At 43.7% G+C, this 16,577-nt stretch overlaps 1 protein-coding gene across 1 annotated transcript in view; it reads right to left on the bottom strand.

Moving 5' to 3' along the window:
- The window catches only part of MYO10 (myosin X), a 169,831-nt gene that overhangs the window by 120,087 nt on the left and 33,167 nt on the right, over positions 1 to 16,577 (bottom strand). The window contains exon 2 of the mRNA XM_030041607.2: positions 16,137 to 16,235. Coding sequence (XP_029897467.1) covers positions 16,137 to 16,235 — 99 coding nt within the window. The remainder of the gene's footprint in view (positions 1 to 16,136; positions 16,236 to 16,577) is intronic.

Here is a 16,577-nt window from a genome sequence, read left to right on the forward strand (position 1 = left end):
ACATCCCTCCAAAGGAGGTACTTGCATCTGGCAGCAGCTGCCGTTTCAGCAGAGAACCAAAGGAAGAGGTTTATTTCCCTCAGACGTGAAGATCCTCCACAAAGGACCAAGAACACGGACGTGTGTTCACCTATCTGATTTGGGGAGCAAGACAAGCCCATTTCCAAACAATGGTGCCAAAATGTGAGTTAGGATGCAAAGCCTCATCAACTCGGCGATCTGAAAGATGTTGTGAACCGTCCGAGAGACATCTCCCTGAAGCACAGCGTGACATGCAGACGCTTCGAACATGACACCGACCACAGGGAATGGAGATTTCATAGTTCAAGCTATCGAGGCACGCACACAGCAACCTGCCACGGAGGAAAGGTGCGGGACAGACTCCCGAAACGCAAGGGAGTTTTAAATGTTAGCAAGCCGTTGCCATCTCTGGTTCAAGATTACGAAAGGTAACACTGCTTCGACCAGTTCAAACAAGTTCAATCCCCACAACTGCTGCTGGATCGCAGGGTAAAGAAGCGCGTTCTGATCACCAACCATAAAGTATTTATTTTATCTCCAGTGGGAAGAGGCTGTCAGGAGTGCAGATCCTGGCTTCTCCAGCAGCCACATTCAACAAGCTGTGCTCACATCAGGTACACGACTTTCATCCCAGCTGGATGCTCGACCTCACCAACCCGGGGCTAGATCCAACCCGCAGGGAAGGCAACAGGAATCTCTGGCTAAACCCAACACACACACACGTGGAAACACAGCACAGGTACTGCCCAGGGAACTGCTGCACGTACGGCTGCTAAACTTAGCGGGAGCTGAAAAGTTCCACTTGTAATGGGGTGTATTCATTAGTATTTGCTATTAAGAAAAATGCTTACGCTCCCATGATTATAGTCTTGTTTCTGACTACGTGCAAGAAGAAAAGCTGCAATACTTCTCAAGCAGAACGTAAAAGCAAAGAGCACAGTCTGGGGATGATTTGGGTATCTTTTTCTTTTTGACCCACAGACCTATTTCCAAACACAAGGCAAGAAGTGAATGATAGGCCTTTTAATACTAAATTTCTAGCCCCAGAAACTAAAGTTTTCCATGAGCTCAGAGACCAAAACTCAGACACTTACCACTACCGTGTAGTTCAAAACACTTGTAACGGATTCAAGAAAGTTCAAACTCCATTTGTACTCCAACAGTAAGAGCTGGCTTTTCTTCCAAGCCTCTTCACAAACCTGTTGTTCAATAATGAGCTTTCAAAACTATGTCTAACAGTAAAATTCATTGCTCCCTTTATACTCATCTCATTATCCTGGCCTCTTGCTGTGCTTGCTCCTTTTAACAGATGGAGCAAGTATTAGCTTGATTTCCTACCACACATCAAGTTTTCAGCTGAGCTTAGCAATATACATCTCTAACAACTGATAAGATCTCTATTCATTTACTATTAAACACATAAGCTAGAGATTTTATTTTTGCCTTGCATCCGACAGATAGTGAAAGCTCACCTCACTTTCCTGACATGCTGTAACTTCTGCACACAGGCGTGACTGATAAGAGGAATTCAAATCAAGGCCAAAATTCAGTTATCATAAAAGAAGTGAAATTAATATATCCATTTGTATCCATATGTAGAGGACCAAAAAAAAAAAAAAAAAAAATTTCAGAAAGAAACGCCCCAGGAATACTACACTTGATGCATAACAAAATAAATTTTTAATACCTGAAGTTAGCAATAGCACATTTTGATGAGAAAATTAAAGGACATGGCTGTCCAAAATACAGCTTGCTGAGAAAGAAAAAAAAAAAAAAAATCAATACAAAAATAACTTTTATTACTAAGCCTCCCAGATTATACTCCTGAGACCCTGCACATTCAGATAGGGGCAGCCAGGTGTGAATTCAGGTGAAGCAGCATAAAAGAAAATGTGGAAGGAAGCTGGAAGCGGTGCTGACAGATCATGGAAGTCACACCACTCCGGGTGACTCTGAACTCAGCAGACGTGCCAGGACAGCATTACTAGATGCTTTGCTGTTGGCAAGCCTATGCTAACATAGACATTAAACAATTTTCAATAGGTAGACGGCTGGTTTTTTTTCTCTAACAGAAATCCAGATCAATTCTTAAGTTTCACAACTGGAAATTAGCGGATAGTACTCACGACCTCATTTCTGCCTCAGTCACCACGTACCCTGCGGTGCCCTTGGCTGAAGGCAACAGCCAGAAGCTGCCATCCACCGAAACGCTGGCAAAAGTTAAAATCTGGAGCACAAAAAGCCTGGTATTCTCTCTAGAGCTAAGAAAACCCTCTCCTGCAAGTCCCCAGGAGCAAGAGCCAGCCCCTCTGACAATACGTATGCCATACAGTGTACAGAGCTAAAGGAAAAAGCCAAGGAGGAATTAATTGCTCCTTAGAGCACCGTGGGAGCCCCAGCCCTCCACCCCACTACAGCTCACCCTGCCCGACACAACGCGGGGAGACGCTGGCCCAAACCTGCCATGGGTCTTCCAATTCATCTGGCACTACCAGTTCCTCACTTCTGCCATTTGCCTTTCTGCACTACTTGGTACAACTGTATGACAAATGGATGAGGATCTGCACGTTACCGCTCCGCGTTAAACAGAAAGCGGCGGTAGCTGATGCACACATTTACTTGTATTAAATACGTGGGTCTAAGCATCCAAATGTTTTCAAAGAGTGAAAAAGAATTACCGCAATCATTTTCAGAATTCCTCCCTACTGCAAGGACAAGTCTGAGCCTATCGGTACCAATCAACCTCATTTTAAATAAGCATAACAGCCCCCACAAAATTTGTTTATTGAAATTAACTGTGGGGCTGGGGATAAGTTTGGTTTATTTGCTGCAGTAATTTGCAAAGACAAAGCCGTACGCTCAAACTATTAAACAAAGAGCTGGAGTCAGCAGGACCCGAGGTTCTACTCATCCACCGATTCACCGTCTGACCTTGAAGAAGTCCATCACCTCGTCATAAATCTGTCGGCCCAGCTGCGAAACTGGATGAAAGCAGGACTTCCCTGCAAAATGCATGCTGCGTCTAGTTTGGCCTTTTGTTAAATAAATATTAACACCCCCTCAAAACAAAACCAAAGAACTAAACAATGTGGGTTTTTTTCTATACACAAAGCACTTTGTACTGTAAAAAATGGAGTACTTTACCAAGTGGGAGGGAAGTAGATGTAAATATTTATACATGTACTGCAAAGAGCTGTTACTCACTCTAGGGACGTGTATGCTGGTAGCTGTATAATTAAAGAACTACATCAGCATACTGGGGTGCTTTTGCTAGACAGAAGTAACGCGCTGGTCTCCAGAAAGCATGCACTGCGCTAAGAAGGGTAAAGAAGAAAACTGACATTAAGGGGACAGTTCCTGCCAGACTGGAAACTAAATTAGCTTCAAACAAAACAAGAGATTCAACAAAGCTACAAGTGCTCAGAGCTTTAACTATAGGAGTAGATGAAACTACTAGCTTAGCATCCAGATTTTTTTTTTCCCCGCTTTTCCATCACCTCGCAAACTCTTCCAAAAGGCACGTGTATTTTGGGACTGGTAAGCCAACCTGGAAGGAGAGAGAGTAGCTCTTTCTCCTTATGCAACTTATGCTCAATTGGCCCTTATTCCTAGGAGGAAAAGTTCATGCAAAGATTGGGATGAGAACGGCCACCTCAGCCAGTAACTTGGCTGCCCCAGTTGTGTCCTGGTGCAAATGCAGGACCTGCTACTTTACATCCCTCCATACCTGAGCTTCTACGGAGGTTACAGGACACTTTTCAGACTGACAGTTCTGCTATGGTATTTAGATTGGTGACACGTTAAGTCCAAATGAAAATTCAAAACTGATTTTAAATCTGTGCTATGTAAGGGAATGAGGTTGACTGGATTCCCTTTCACATGGCAAAGTCTGGCTCCATTAACTCATGGGTACTAACAGCTCAAGACTGCAACTTAGAAGTGATGAAAAAATCTGGAGCCAGGTTCCAAAAGCTTCCTTATAAGTTATTTTCATCTCCCATTATAAAAATAAATCTGTCCATTCAGAAACGTGTCAAGAAAAGAGAAGTGGCTACTGTTTTCCGTTGCTATCACTTCAAAGGTGAGCTTGTTTTACAAGCGTCAGTGTGGTAATGTTTGCCCCTAGTTTGCCATTTCTAATCAGCCATTTCTTTCCATTTTCATACACTAATAGAGGAAGCATTGCTTGTAACTGCAACTCCGAACCACATCTGATAAACTGCTTAGTATTTACATAACGTCCACACCGAAACTGATAAGTGTATCACATTGGGCACAGGTTAAAAGTTATGCAAAAAATGCATGACTCGAGAGCAGCTTCTGCAACTCGGAGTCTTTGTGGTGTCTGAATTTTTGCCTACCTCAAGCTACCTTATCTGCTCTCTAAGGACATCGGGTACAGGAGACAGTTTGTTCACCTTGTGGAGAGTCAGAGTTAAGGATTTCATATTCAAACAGCACTGACTCAAGTAGCAATGTTCAAGGAGTTTTCAAAGTGCGACTGCGGGCCTTATCAATACCACAAGGTGAATACCGCTCTACCTAACTGTGTTTTCCTTAGCCAAGGTCTGGGGTTTCGTTTTAATCTAGCATCAGCGTGACACTGTAACTGAAAAATCAAGCCTTCACTTAGAAAACTTCTGTAGGCTACTGCTGGCCAGGATTTCTTCTACAGAAATGGACATGCATGAGATGCAGAGTAAACACATTTTAAGTCCAGTGGTTTGGGGAAGCATTACATGTATACACCTGCGTGAGCACTTACACACACATTTCCCCACCTCATCATCTACACAGCATATGTACACATGACTTAGTACTTTCCAGAAGAGCCGTGTCAACCTATTGGAGGCATCACAACAGCTCTGCTCGTTTCCGAAAGCATTTGAACAAATGCATTTGATACGTACACTGTGGCCATGCTTGGGATTAACAGATAGCAGCAACTGATTCGGAGTAATTGCATATGCACAGCAGTGTCCGGTCTGATCTGTTAACACCATCACACACCTGGAATACAAGGCAGGCATTTTAAAAAAATGCCCAGAGAAACACCGCAGAAGCAAACCGAGGGTGATGCTTAAGACAACGTGGACCCCCAGCAGCCTTCTGCTTCTTGGCCTCCCCTTCGCCTTCTGCACGGGCTTTGCTGGGTGCAGCCCCTGCCCACAGCAAGGCTTTTGTTCACGTACAAACTCGGTGCAGCAGTCACATTCTCCTTAGAAGTACACGCTCGTGCGCTGGACTTGCCAAGCCTTTATCACGCTTCTCTTGCTTTCCTGATCATGCAGAAATACTGCTCCCTCTTCCCCCCCACCGAGGACATGTGAAAAACATTAACATATCTCAAATGCCTAGCAGACCTTCAAGTATCCTTGTCAGAACTTTACATTTCCTGGGCAAATCTTGCAGTGACAGAAACCCTGTGTAATTGCATATAAGCCAATAATGATGCACAGATAATGCCAATGAAGTCTGGCCATCAGATTTCAATGTATATTAAACACCTGCCTGAAAGCAGCATTAATAATGGAACAGATTTTATTATTTACTTCTAATTAGAACTCCTTGCTGATGCTAGTGAAAAAAACACACTTTCGAAAGAGAAATAATCAGCAGTAAAAGACATATCATTATTTTCACGATAGGCTTGTGGCACTTCTAGCTACTACGATTGCTCCCTTCCCAGATCTATTTTCAATAGCTTGCAATTCTGCTACACATGGAAAGCTTCAGACGAAGCACCCGATGGCAGGTACACATCTTACTAACAATGCATGTATTTTCAAATTAGCTTATTTTATCACCATAGGCTAAACCAGTATTTTTGCCTCGTTCAGACCTACAATAGTTCTGGTGATTCGATACGCGAACACTCTACCAGACCATTCTTTGGAGAAGGCAAGTTTAATTTAAAAAGGGAATGAATTGTTTCCACGAGGCAAGATTTTATCTTTCCTGTAAAAGCCATCAGTTCGACAAAGTTATAAATCACTGGAAAAAAAAATCCCACAGCGAGCGTTCAAGCAGAGCCTCAGACATTTAGCAGCTAAACACCTTGGGAAAGCCTGCCTGCCCTTGGCGTGCTCTCGCTGCTGCTGAGCGAGACCTCCCTGTGCTTTTCCCCTTCCCCAGCCCCGAGATGCCGCCGTCGATGCTAACCCAGACCAAAGCACACAAAAGGAGGACGAGAAGACCATCCGACCCTCGCGCTCCTCTCATGAGCTGAAGGAGCCTTGATGGGGTTTTGTGCTCTGCTGAGGTTTGCTGGGAGGTGCCCGATGCTGGGACTGGGGCTGCCCCGGTGCCCCAAGCACCCTTTACTTCCACCCTCACGTATACTCGTCCCCGTACCCCTACAACATCCAGAAGTTGCTCGGAGCCGACTGATGCTGCTTCCCCTGGTACAGGTCCCTCTCCTCTCCCACGTGTGCCACAACCACCCAGCTGCAGAGGTGCAGTACGCTGCTTTTCCTACAGTGCGAAAAGAGACCCTGCAGCATTTCCTAACTCTCCAGGGTTTGACTTCGCAACACAGGGGTTTTTTTTCCACGTACATTTTACGACTGTCCTTAGTTAAGTCAGCTTGGATAGATAAATCTCCTTAAATCATCTCTTGGCTCCATCATGTGTATGCTAAACAGGACCTGGCTTGTTTTACAAAATCAAGTATGCTGGATGAGGAATAGGTACATGACCTGCGCCAACATTTTCTTCCCCTGGTTTAGCAAACATAAAAGCACCACTTAAAGCTCCTTTTGCAACTAATATTGAAAGAGTTTACCATCACATTGCAGAAACGCTTTAGGGGAAATCTCGCTCCGATAGCATTCTCCTGAGAAAGCTTGATGCTTTCAAACAACAAGTCGCTTTGAAACATTTAAGAACACAAACGTCATGCGGCTCCTGAAGGTGTGACGACACATTTTATCCCACTGGGAAGCTCCTGTGTTGCCTGCTACAAGAACCTGAAGTTCTGCAAGAAGTACCACATCTTCCAAAGGGAGAGAATTTTGGACATCAAGCCTTAAAAGCAATCTGGCATCGAAACGCCAGTCTGACTGCACAGATTTAGTTTGTTTAAAGTTAATTTGTGCAGCGAAGGGTTACCTGGAGATGCAGAGGATCCCCCTTCGTTTCTGTGTTGATACCTGCTAGCCGGCACGAGGGCTGGGACCACCAGCACACCTAACGCCGTACCCTATGCGTCCGTCGGACAGTTACCTTTTTTAAACTACCCACTTGGCTTGAAATAGTAACGTAAAGAGACTTTTCACAGCCCTCGGAGCAGCGGGAGCGGGACGTGGCTCTGCCGAACGGCAGCTCCCGGGGAGCTGCCCCTCACGGACAGAGGGGGTATCCTCTTCTCACGACTCTCAGTACTTTTTTAAATGGTTGCTCGCACACACGCTAGCGTTTTCTCACAAGCCCTCACTGTGTAAAATCCTGTCCAGAATTACCCAGTCATTTCTTTTTTTTTTTTTAATTTAAAAAACAAATAATAAAGACTAATAAAATAATCTGTAATAATAAAAAAACCAGGGCACTCGGTACTACTTGGGTTTTGCTCAACTCTTAATGGGGATAAGTTCACGCACAAGTTGATGGGAGTCCTCCAAGTAAAAACCTCAGCGTCCATCCACCACTTATCTGCACTCTAAGGTACAAAACATCACCAGAGCAAAACTGAGCAGTGCCCTGTTGCAAAGTATCCCGGTGTGTAATTGCACTTAACCGAAACCACGTGTTCCTAAAAACACCGACAACACTGAACAATCAGACCGGCCCCACATCCAAGGGAATTTAGGAATAAGGGAACAACTGAAGTGACAAGCTTGCTCATCATGAAGCTACAGATTCATCGTCGTCGTCGGTTTTTTGGCACGATGCAGTCTGAATTCCCTCCTGTGTTTTGCGAGCAGCTGAACTGTGTTCCCTTACAAAAGAAATTAATATGGCAGCCTGTGTACATCTGCTTTAATCTTAAAACAAAAGCAGTTTCACTATCTTTAGTGCAAGGATAATAAAAGCACCAAAAAAGCACAGATGGTTTAGATTTTCTTTGCAGAAAGCAAGAAAGACGACTGACATCTCAACTGTTTACGTAGCCACAACCCATTACGTGGCCACAGCAAACCAAGGGGGGACACAGTGAGTACCTCTTTGTCAGCATCTCAGACACCAACTGCTTTCAGTCAGGTCTTATAAAAAGCAGAAAGCAACTCTCTGCTCACAGATAAATGCTTTTGTTCATACAGATTTAATTTATATTGTTAGTAAAACACTTAACAACGGCCACACTAATGCCAAACAAATTAATTTCAGTAAAGCTAAAGCAAACGCTACCATTATGTTTAGGCAACACAGAACAAAACCCTTGAAAACCCAACATTAAAGGAGTTATTTATGGTCATTGCTCAGCCCTCCTGCCCCCATCAGTTGCGCATTAAGAATCTCCAGGCTGCTCACTTGCAAACTCCCTGACTTCTGATAAAAAGTGGCTACGCATTGGTAGCCAGAAAGTTTGTCTTGCAGGAGTAAGATGGTCAACTTGGTCTGGCAGTCAGAGGTGGTTTTTTGGTCTGGTTTTTTTTTTTTTTTTTTTTTGTCGTTGTTTTTTTGAGGGGAAGGTTGTTGGTTTTTTCTTTTACAATTCAACCTCTCTCTTAAAATATTTCACTCCAGGATTAAAACTTTCCTCTTCCTGGAATTAATCAAACGGATAGTGGTTTTGGCAGAAAGGCAAGTAACGGGAAAAAAGTAAGGACAGCACATGTGCAATGTATCCAAGAAGTACTTCATAACCTGCTCTGTATTTTTTATGTAATAAACAAACAGTAGTTCAGGGAAAAACACACGCAAAAGGAGGCTTTTCCCTATCACCCTTTAACAAATATTCAGAGAATAGCAGTCATGTAAAAATAGCGCTCTCGACATAAAGCAGATAAAAAGGCAAGCTGAATTAGTTCCTGAATCAGGGGAAACAGAAGTTTTCTGCTACAGGTACTGCTTCCTTTAGCATTATGAAATGTATTTTTAACACTTCTATGCTATAGCAGTCAATATTTTGGAGAATTTAAGAGACCCAAACTAATGATTTTTCCAATTAGCGAGTACTTAAGAAGCAAAAAAAGATGGCGCATCAGAAAAAACCAAACTTGTTCAATTTATGAGCGCTTCCACTTGAACCAGTGATCAAACACCGCACTTAAAAGTAACATCTGGGGGTTTGAAGCAGCAGCATTTCCATTAAGGAAAACGTTCGCTGCGAGGCCCTGCGGTCGCATTAAACCCTTAGTAGGCGCGGGGAGGCTTTTGTGCGCTGTGGTTACGCTCCATTAAATGCTTCAGGGGAGGGACAGAACGACGCAGCTCGGTGGGCTCGCGGGACACGGGTGGGCGATGCCCCGCAGGCTGGGGTCCCAAGCGGGTCTCCCCAAACTGGGCAGCACCTGGGACAGGGCGAGGGTGGGAGGCCGGTCTCCCGGCGGATGCTCCCAGCGCCCGGCTCCCATCCGGCACCGGCTCTGTTTACAGGCGCGTCAACAGATGCTTGCGGCGAGAGTCGCTGAACTTTGACATCCCGAATAAAGATGTAAACGCTTCTCTGTGGAAGAGAAATCCTGGGGACTAAAAGGTGCTCCGGCTGACTTCTGGCTCTCCCCAACCCCACCCCACTCCCCGAACCCCAAATTCCCATACTTAAAAACAACAGCGATAGAAGAGACCCAAACCACAAAAAAAAAACCCCAAGAAGCCAACACGCAAATAGCCACAGCACCAACCTTCTTTAAGTGCACTAAAAATAATCGGAAGAATTATTGAAAGTAAGCCAAATATAAATAACTGCAGAATAAAATGAACTTTACAGTGTTTAGACCGATGGAATCTGATTTCCTGGTGTAAAGCCGCTGAATTTGGCATTGACCCTGAGCCCCAAAGGCAGGGGATCTGCTGCCCGAAACGTGCACGAGCTACCCAACGGCCAGAGTCGGTAGTAGCTACTCTTCATAAACACCATTAAATTAAAAAGCATGAAAGTCTTCATAAATAAAGTTTGCAGAAAGAGACAGATTCATTTAACACTAAGAGCAGCCGAGACCACAGCCCATTGCATATATTTGTGTATTTTCTTAAGAGGCTGTATATACAAGGGAGGACACAAAGGGCTTCTTTAAAATGCTCCCTTCTAAGGGTGTATTTCAAGGGTAATAGATGCTGAATTTGGGGAAACGTCCAAAAAAACACTGTTTGGAAATATTGTCCAGTCTTCACATGGAAGAGCTAGAAGCAAGCACGACGCTTTTCAACGATAACTAAGAAAATCCTTGTCCAGAAGGATTTACTTCTCCCATGCCTGATCCTATGAACCGATGCAGCCAAACACAGCATTTACTGATAAACAGTCCGTCCTACTGACTTCAGTAACTTAAGCCAAGTAACTTCAGTGGTGTTATTCATGCCTTGTGAATATGAACGGAAGACTCTTGTTTAAAAGGGCTCCTCACAGTAGCGAAGGCTAGCACAAGGGAGTCCCAAGCAAGGGTGAGAAAGGACACAAGGCGAAGAAAAGAGTCCTTATGAGAAGTGCTTAACCATTGCCTGCAGGTTTGGGATTATTTTTTTTTTCTTTTAAACCCAAAACTCATAACCACATGGTAACTTCAACATAATCCTACTGCTAACTCAAAAATCAAACAAAAGGAACCCCCCCCCAAACCAAGCAAAAAACAAACCGCAAACCTCAAACAAAGGCCAGGTCTAACTTTTCTGAATGAGGTCACAATGAAAAACTCTCCCAGCCTTCAAAACGGAAGGAAAAAGGAGAAAAAAAAAAAAAAGAAAAAAAAAAGGTGAAAACCTCCATGGAAAACATACTTGAGCTGTGTTTAACAAGGAACATCTGTAGCCTTCCAATTCTTGAGATGCAGAAATGCCCCAGAAGAACCACATTAAGTTAAACACACAGGAAAAAATACTTTTGTTGCTGACCAAACCATTTACAGGTGCCTCTGATTTGAAGCTAAGGATACTGAGCAGCACTCTGTTTGCTGACATAACACCATGCCGTGAAGGACTTCTTTGTAAAGAAAGTTCACAGAAAGCTGGTTTAACTGACAAAGTCTTTACTGCTAAAATGCAACATCTGTTTTTAAAGAGCCTACATTTTTGGGATATTATCGCTCAGCTGCTTCTATTTATAACATATTTGATTTAAAAGTTCCCCTCAGTCAACTAAGCAGGTATGCAATGAAGTATCCTGAAATTTCAGTGTCAGACTCGGGACAGTTTGCAGCAATTCATTCAACTTTTACTTCTCCCTGGATGAGTTACTTCAGAGCAGATTTCCCTTATGCACACACATTATGTCTTACATTTATGGAAATTTTCCCTTGCAAGGGAATGGGCATTTTTAAAAACGTGTGCTCTTAGGTGCTGTTCTGAAAGTCCCCAATGCTTGAAGGCTTAAACACAGAGCTACTTACACAAACTACCACAACTACATTAAAAAAAAAGGCGGGGGGAGGGGGGATGGACACGACACTGACTATACATTTATTGACATTATTTTTATATATATTTGGATGTTCTAATGGAAGAAAAAGTAAAGATTCCTAATTAGGAGACAAGAAAGATGTTCTTGAAATTAACGCCACACAACTCAAGACAGCTCTTCTCAAAGATTTCACTCCCCACCAAGCTTTTTCTATTTGCTATCTATGCTTTCACTGTGGACAGTTTCAAGTACGGCTGTACAAGTCAAGAGCACAATGCAATCCTCCTTCACGCAAGGGGAAAAGTTAGTATTTTGTCTGCAATGAAGTAAAGGTCACATTATTCAGAAAAGAAAAGGAGAGAAACTGGAAAGAGGTTTTTTCCTCAACTAAACCACTGATCCTCTACTGAGCATACACAAGTAAGTCATTTCAGACAAAGCATACAGTGACAGCAGGGCTTTTAGCATTTTATTTAAACACTCACTTGAGTACTTTATAAGCTCACACAACTTCATTAAAAATTTATAGAATATGACGATGAGGAAATGTCTGCTTTACTGTAAATAAAACCCTTAAGGAAGAAGTCATTTTAACCCTAAAAATAGAGGTAGCAAAAATACCCTCAAACATGAAAAAAAAAGATGCAGTGACTGTAATGTCATCATATATATATATATGTCTGTACACACAAGGAAAGATGAGAACTTATTTTTTTAAGTCTGAGTATTCATAGACTGCACTGACATACTTTATATGTATATTCGCAGACATGGTGTTTCCAAATCATCAGGCACAGAGTCCTTCACCAGCTCTGTGCGCACTAATGGAACAAAAACCAAACCAACCAACCCACCCACCAGCCAGCAAATGAGTACAGCATCTTCTCTTCTGGAAAGCATCTGGGACATGCTTATAAAAACATTTACAATATGAATTCTCTGCTCATTGCAGCTTCTCGAGTCATCGCAGACCCTTTGTTTTGAAGGCCAGCCTGCAGAAGGCTTTTGAGAGGCTCCCCAGAGCCAGCTGCAACCCAACGCCATGAACGTGTGCCGAGAGGGTTGTTAACACCTTTCATCTCCCACTCCTTTACCGTGGGCCAGGGTGGCGAAACACAGCCCTGATGTACTCTTCCCCTCCCTGTATTTCATGAGGATTTCATCTACCCCCATACAGTGCCATGCTTTTCTTTTTTTCATAAAGAGTTAAAGACTGTTTCATAGCTATTTGCCCAGGGAAACCCAAACCTACAACCCAAATTTCCCTTTTTTAGTATACCATATCATACGTATCAGTCCACACAGCCTATCAAATCAGCTAGTTTTACAACCAGCTCACACAGAGGGTCACAACAGCAGAAGGCAGTACCACAATCCTCTTCAACGATAATTAACTAATGGACTGCTTAGTTGAAACATGCAGGCAACACAAGAATACTCGAGGAGCAACTATATCACCATGTGATTATCAAGAAGGGATCCAATACCCGATGCACAACTTGTTAAAATATGGAAAGGTTATGGCATATTCTCGCAAGAGTATTGGCATTGGTTACGATTCCCTACAACCAACATTCCTTCAGCGTACAAGCATATGCCACCGCAGGTTTCTGTCGCAAATTTATTTCCACCACTTAGAATAGAACAGAAAGAAGAAATTAAAAAGTAATGTACTGTCCTATGATATTTCCATTATTCCGCAAACTGACATTGGCAAAGACTTGAAGCCCAAACTCATGAAAGTAAAACCGAGCACAACTCCGGCAAACACACCTTCCTAGTCCCACCGCCCCATCAATCACGTCCTGAGAATTCATGCAACATGCTCAGCAGAAAGGCGAGAAGTGCAAAGTCTAGTAGATGCTACTGAATCAGAGAAGATGAGTAACAATGCTGTGCTTTGATAAGGTCCCAGCACTTTCATCAGTTTGTCATTAGACTTGGAATACGAGCTGCAGCTGTCAAAACGGTCTGGGAATCAATATGCCGGCCACGCTTCAAAAATCAGCATCATCCCATATTTCTGCAACCTCACCCCTTGCTTCCCCTGCCTTGTTTTTCAAAGTGACATACAGCATTGCAGGGATTGCCAAGCTGCCAGAGGTAATTGTTGGGCATTATCTCAGTTTGATTTCACCCGCTCGCAACCTTCTGCAGCCCGTGGGTAACCAAACAGCAAGGGCAGGACGGTCTAAAAGCACATCAGGAAAAGCAACAGGAGAAAAAGCATTAATTGGCCAATGTCAACTGGCACGGTCCTTTTACACGCAAAGTGGACTCCTGAAAACATAAGCCTTGAAAAGGATTAAAATTATCAAATGCAGTGAATCACTAGCATGCCTTCAGCTGAGCAGCAGCCAGCTCAGACCCGCCGAGGAGATGAACGCCACGTCACGGGTCTGAAGGCTGCTCCCTTCGTCCTTCCCGTTTCGCACCACCTGCTTTTAAAACACAAGCAGGCCAAAACAAAGAAAGTTGGGGGTTTTTTCCCCTGTGATGTTTATAGCACCAAGGTTTTCTAAGGAAACGTAATCAGTCAGATGATATCATGGTAATGACTGGAGGCTTCTTCCGAATTACGTGAAGTTTCAGCTTGCACTATGTACACGACGGAAAGGCAGCAACATCACACATAACACACGCACGCAAGACCATTAGCAAGCACCTTTTCCTCTGGTGGATGCCAACATTAGATCTGCCATCCTCTCCTAGGGCACCAAAACAAGCTGTCCGTTTTACGACAGCACCTGTGGTTCCTATAAGTATAAAGGTTTTGAAGCTCAAAACACTTCTAAAAGTCAAGTTCTTTACAGCTACGTGTCCAATTACAAAATCCTGTGAAAATTACAGATCACCCCTCCTATGGAGGAGACAGTCTCAGCCTCTCCCCTTCACTGGACCTCAAATTTCAATAGGACAGGTCAAAATATGCAACCTCCCAAATCTGAGCAACACTAAACGCACAATTTAACATGCAACCCACAGAAAACACACCAGCACATAGGTGGCCTTCTTGTTTCTCTGTGAGGAGGCTTTGCACTTAGTGATAGCTGCTCTCAGTTTTGTGGATGTCTCATACCATGTGCGTCTGGGTCACCAATCCAGTATATCGAGTAACTTGGTGCAGGTACAAAGGATCACAGACTGGTTTGGGTTGGAAGGGACCTTTAAAGGTCATCTGGTCCAACCCCCCTGCAATGAGCAGGGACATCTTCAACTAGATGAGGTTGCTCAGAGCCCCGTCCAGCCTGACCTGGAATGGTTCCAGGGATGGGGCATCCACCACCTCTCTGGGCAACCTGGGCCAGTGTTTCACCACCCTCATCGTAAAACATTTCTTCCTTATATCTAGTCTGAATCTACCCTCTTTCAGTTTAAAACCATTACCCCCTGTCCTGTCGCAAGAGGCCCTGCCAAAAAGTCTGTCCCCATTTTTCTTACAGGCCCCCTTTAAGTACTGGAAGGCTGCTATAATTTCCACCATGCTTACCCAGAAAGACATTAAGTGAAGACAGCAAGAACAGGCAGCATGTTTTCCAGTCTACCATGCTTTTCTCAGTCTCGTTCACCACCTGAAGCTACCTTCACCTGGTGCAAATAACTAAGAAAAGCAAAACTGAGGGAACAAACATCCTCCAAAAGTCAAAGAGAGTGTCCTCCAGAGGTTGATGACTGTCTCAGCGTAACTGTTTATATCCAACTCAACCTAAAACTGAAATTTCTTTGGGGAAGCTGCAGGAAGCTAGGTCTGGATAAACCATGGCCTAATGGAGAGTAGCATAAATAGATAAATAAAAAGTAAGTGCGTGAGAAAGCAGAGCACTTCCAGGTTGACAGCAACTGGCAGGGCTAGTTTTGCCACCAACTGGGGGTTAAAAAGGAAAATTAAAAAAAAAAAAAAAAAAAAAGAGGGGGGCAACAAGCTCCACACCAGTTTCTTTCACCAGCTGGCAGCCAGACACGCACTGCCTGAGACGGCCGAGGTAACCCAAGGAGATACTGGCACCCATCTCCATCCCTGCAGGCAGGCAGAAGCCAAGAGCACTTGACAGTCAGGAAGCAGTTAAAATCAAAACAAACAAACAACCTTCCCCCACCCTAAAAAAAAAACAAAAAAAACAAAAAAACCCAAACAAAATCCAAACAAAATCCAAACCAAAAAAGCAACCAGAGGGGAGTAACGGTCCCCCTCCTCCACAACCCTCTTGCGACGGAGGCCGGTGGAGCTGCCCCGGTTTTGCTGTGGGAGGTGTGCCTTGCTGCCTCCCGTTGAATCGGTGACACTCCACTGCCGCGGTGCCACAATCCACGTGCCAGCTCCCCTCTTCTGTTCTTGTAAAGGGAATAAAACCATGGAGAGGCCACCTTCCTCCAGTCAACCACATAACCTCCCACCTATGTGGAATAAGGCTCTCACGCCTGGCAGCATTGCTTCAGCTTTGTCAGGCACCATCACAGCAACTGACCAGACAGGCAACGGAAAGAGCTATTAAAAACCAAAGTTGCACATTCAGGTCATACAAAACGAGTATTTTATTCACAAACCTTAGGCTTTTAGGAGAACAGCTTCTTTTCCACAGAGTGGCAAAAAAGAGAAAACATAGAGTGATGCCCATACCTGACCATAGTCTGTCCTGAATACGATGACTCCTTCCGCACAGGAATGAACAGTACTGGGATAATGCTGATTATTTTCTCGCAGCCAGACCCGAGACCCCTACAATAAACAAAACAGAGTTATAGATGGCATAACTGAAAACTGAAAAAATAATTTCACTCAGTATTTTTCTGTGGAAATACTTCTCAAGTAAAAGGAGAGAAAACAAGAGCAAAATCCAAGTAAGCAAGTTGAAAGAAGTGAAATAATCGCTCAGCAAGTATTTGTCAGTTTCTGCCGGAACATTATACACAGGAGAACTACACTGAAGTGCCTTTTTTTTTTTTTTTTTTTTTTTTAAGTAGAAGTTCCTAAATGCCACAGCAAGAGCAGCTGGAGCCAATTCTCTGAGTCATGTGCCTCATGTTAGCACACGTAAAATTACAAAGCGGTGTTTGAATT

This window comes from Aquila chrysaetos, chromosome 18 (genome assembly GCF_900496995.4).
Source record: "Aquila chrysaetos chrysaetos chromosome 18, bAquChr1.4, whole genome shotgun sequence".
In the NCBI taxonomy this organism is placed as follows: Eukaryota; Metazoa; Chordata; class Aves; order Accipitriformes; family Accipitridae; genus Aquila; species Aquila chrysaetos.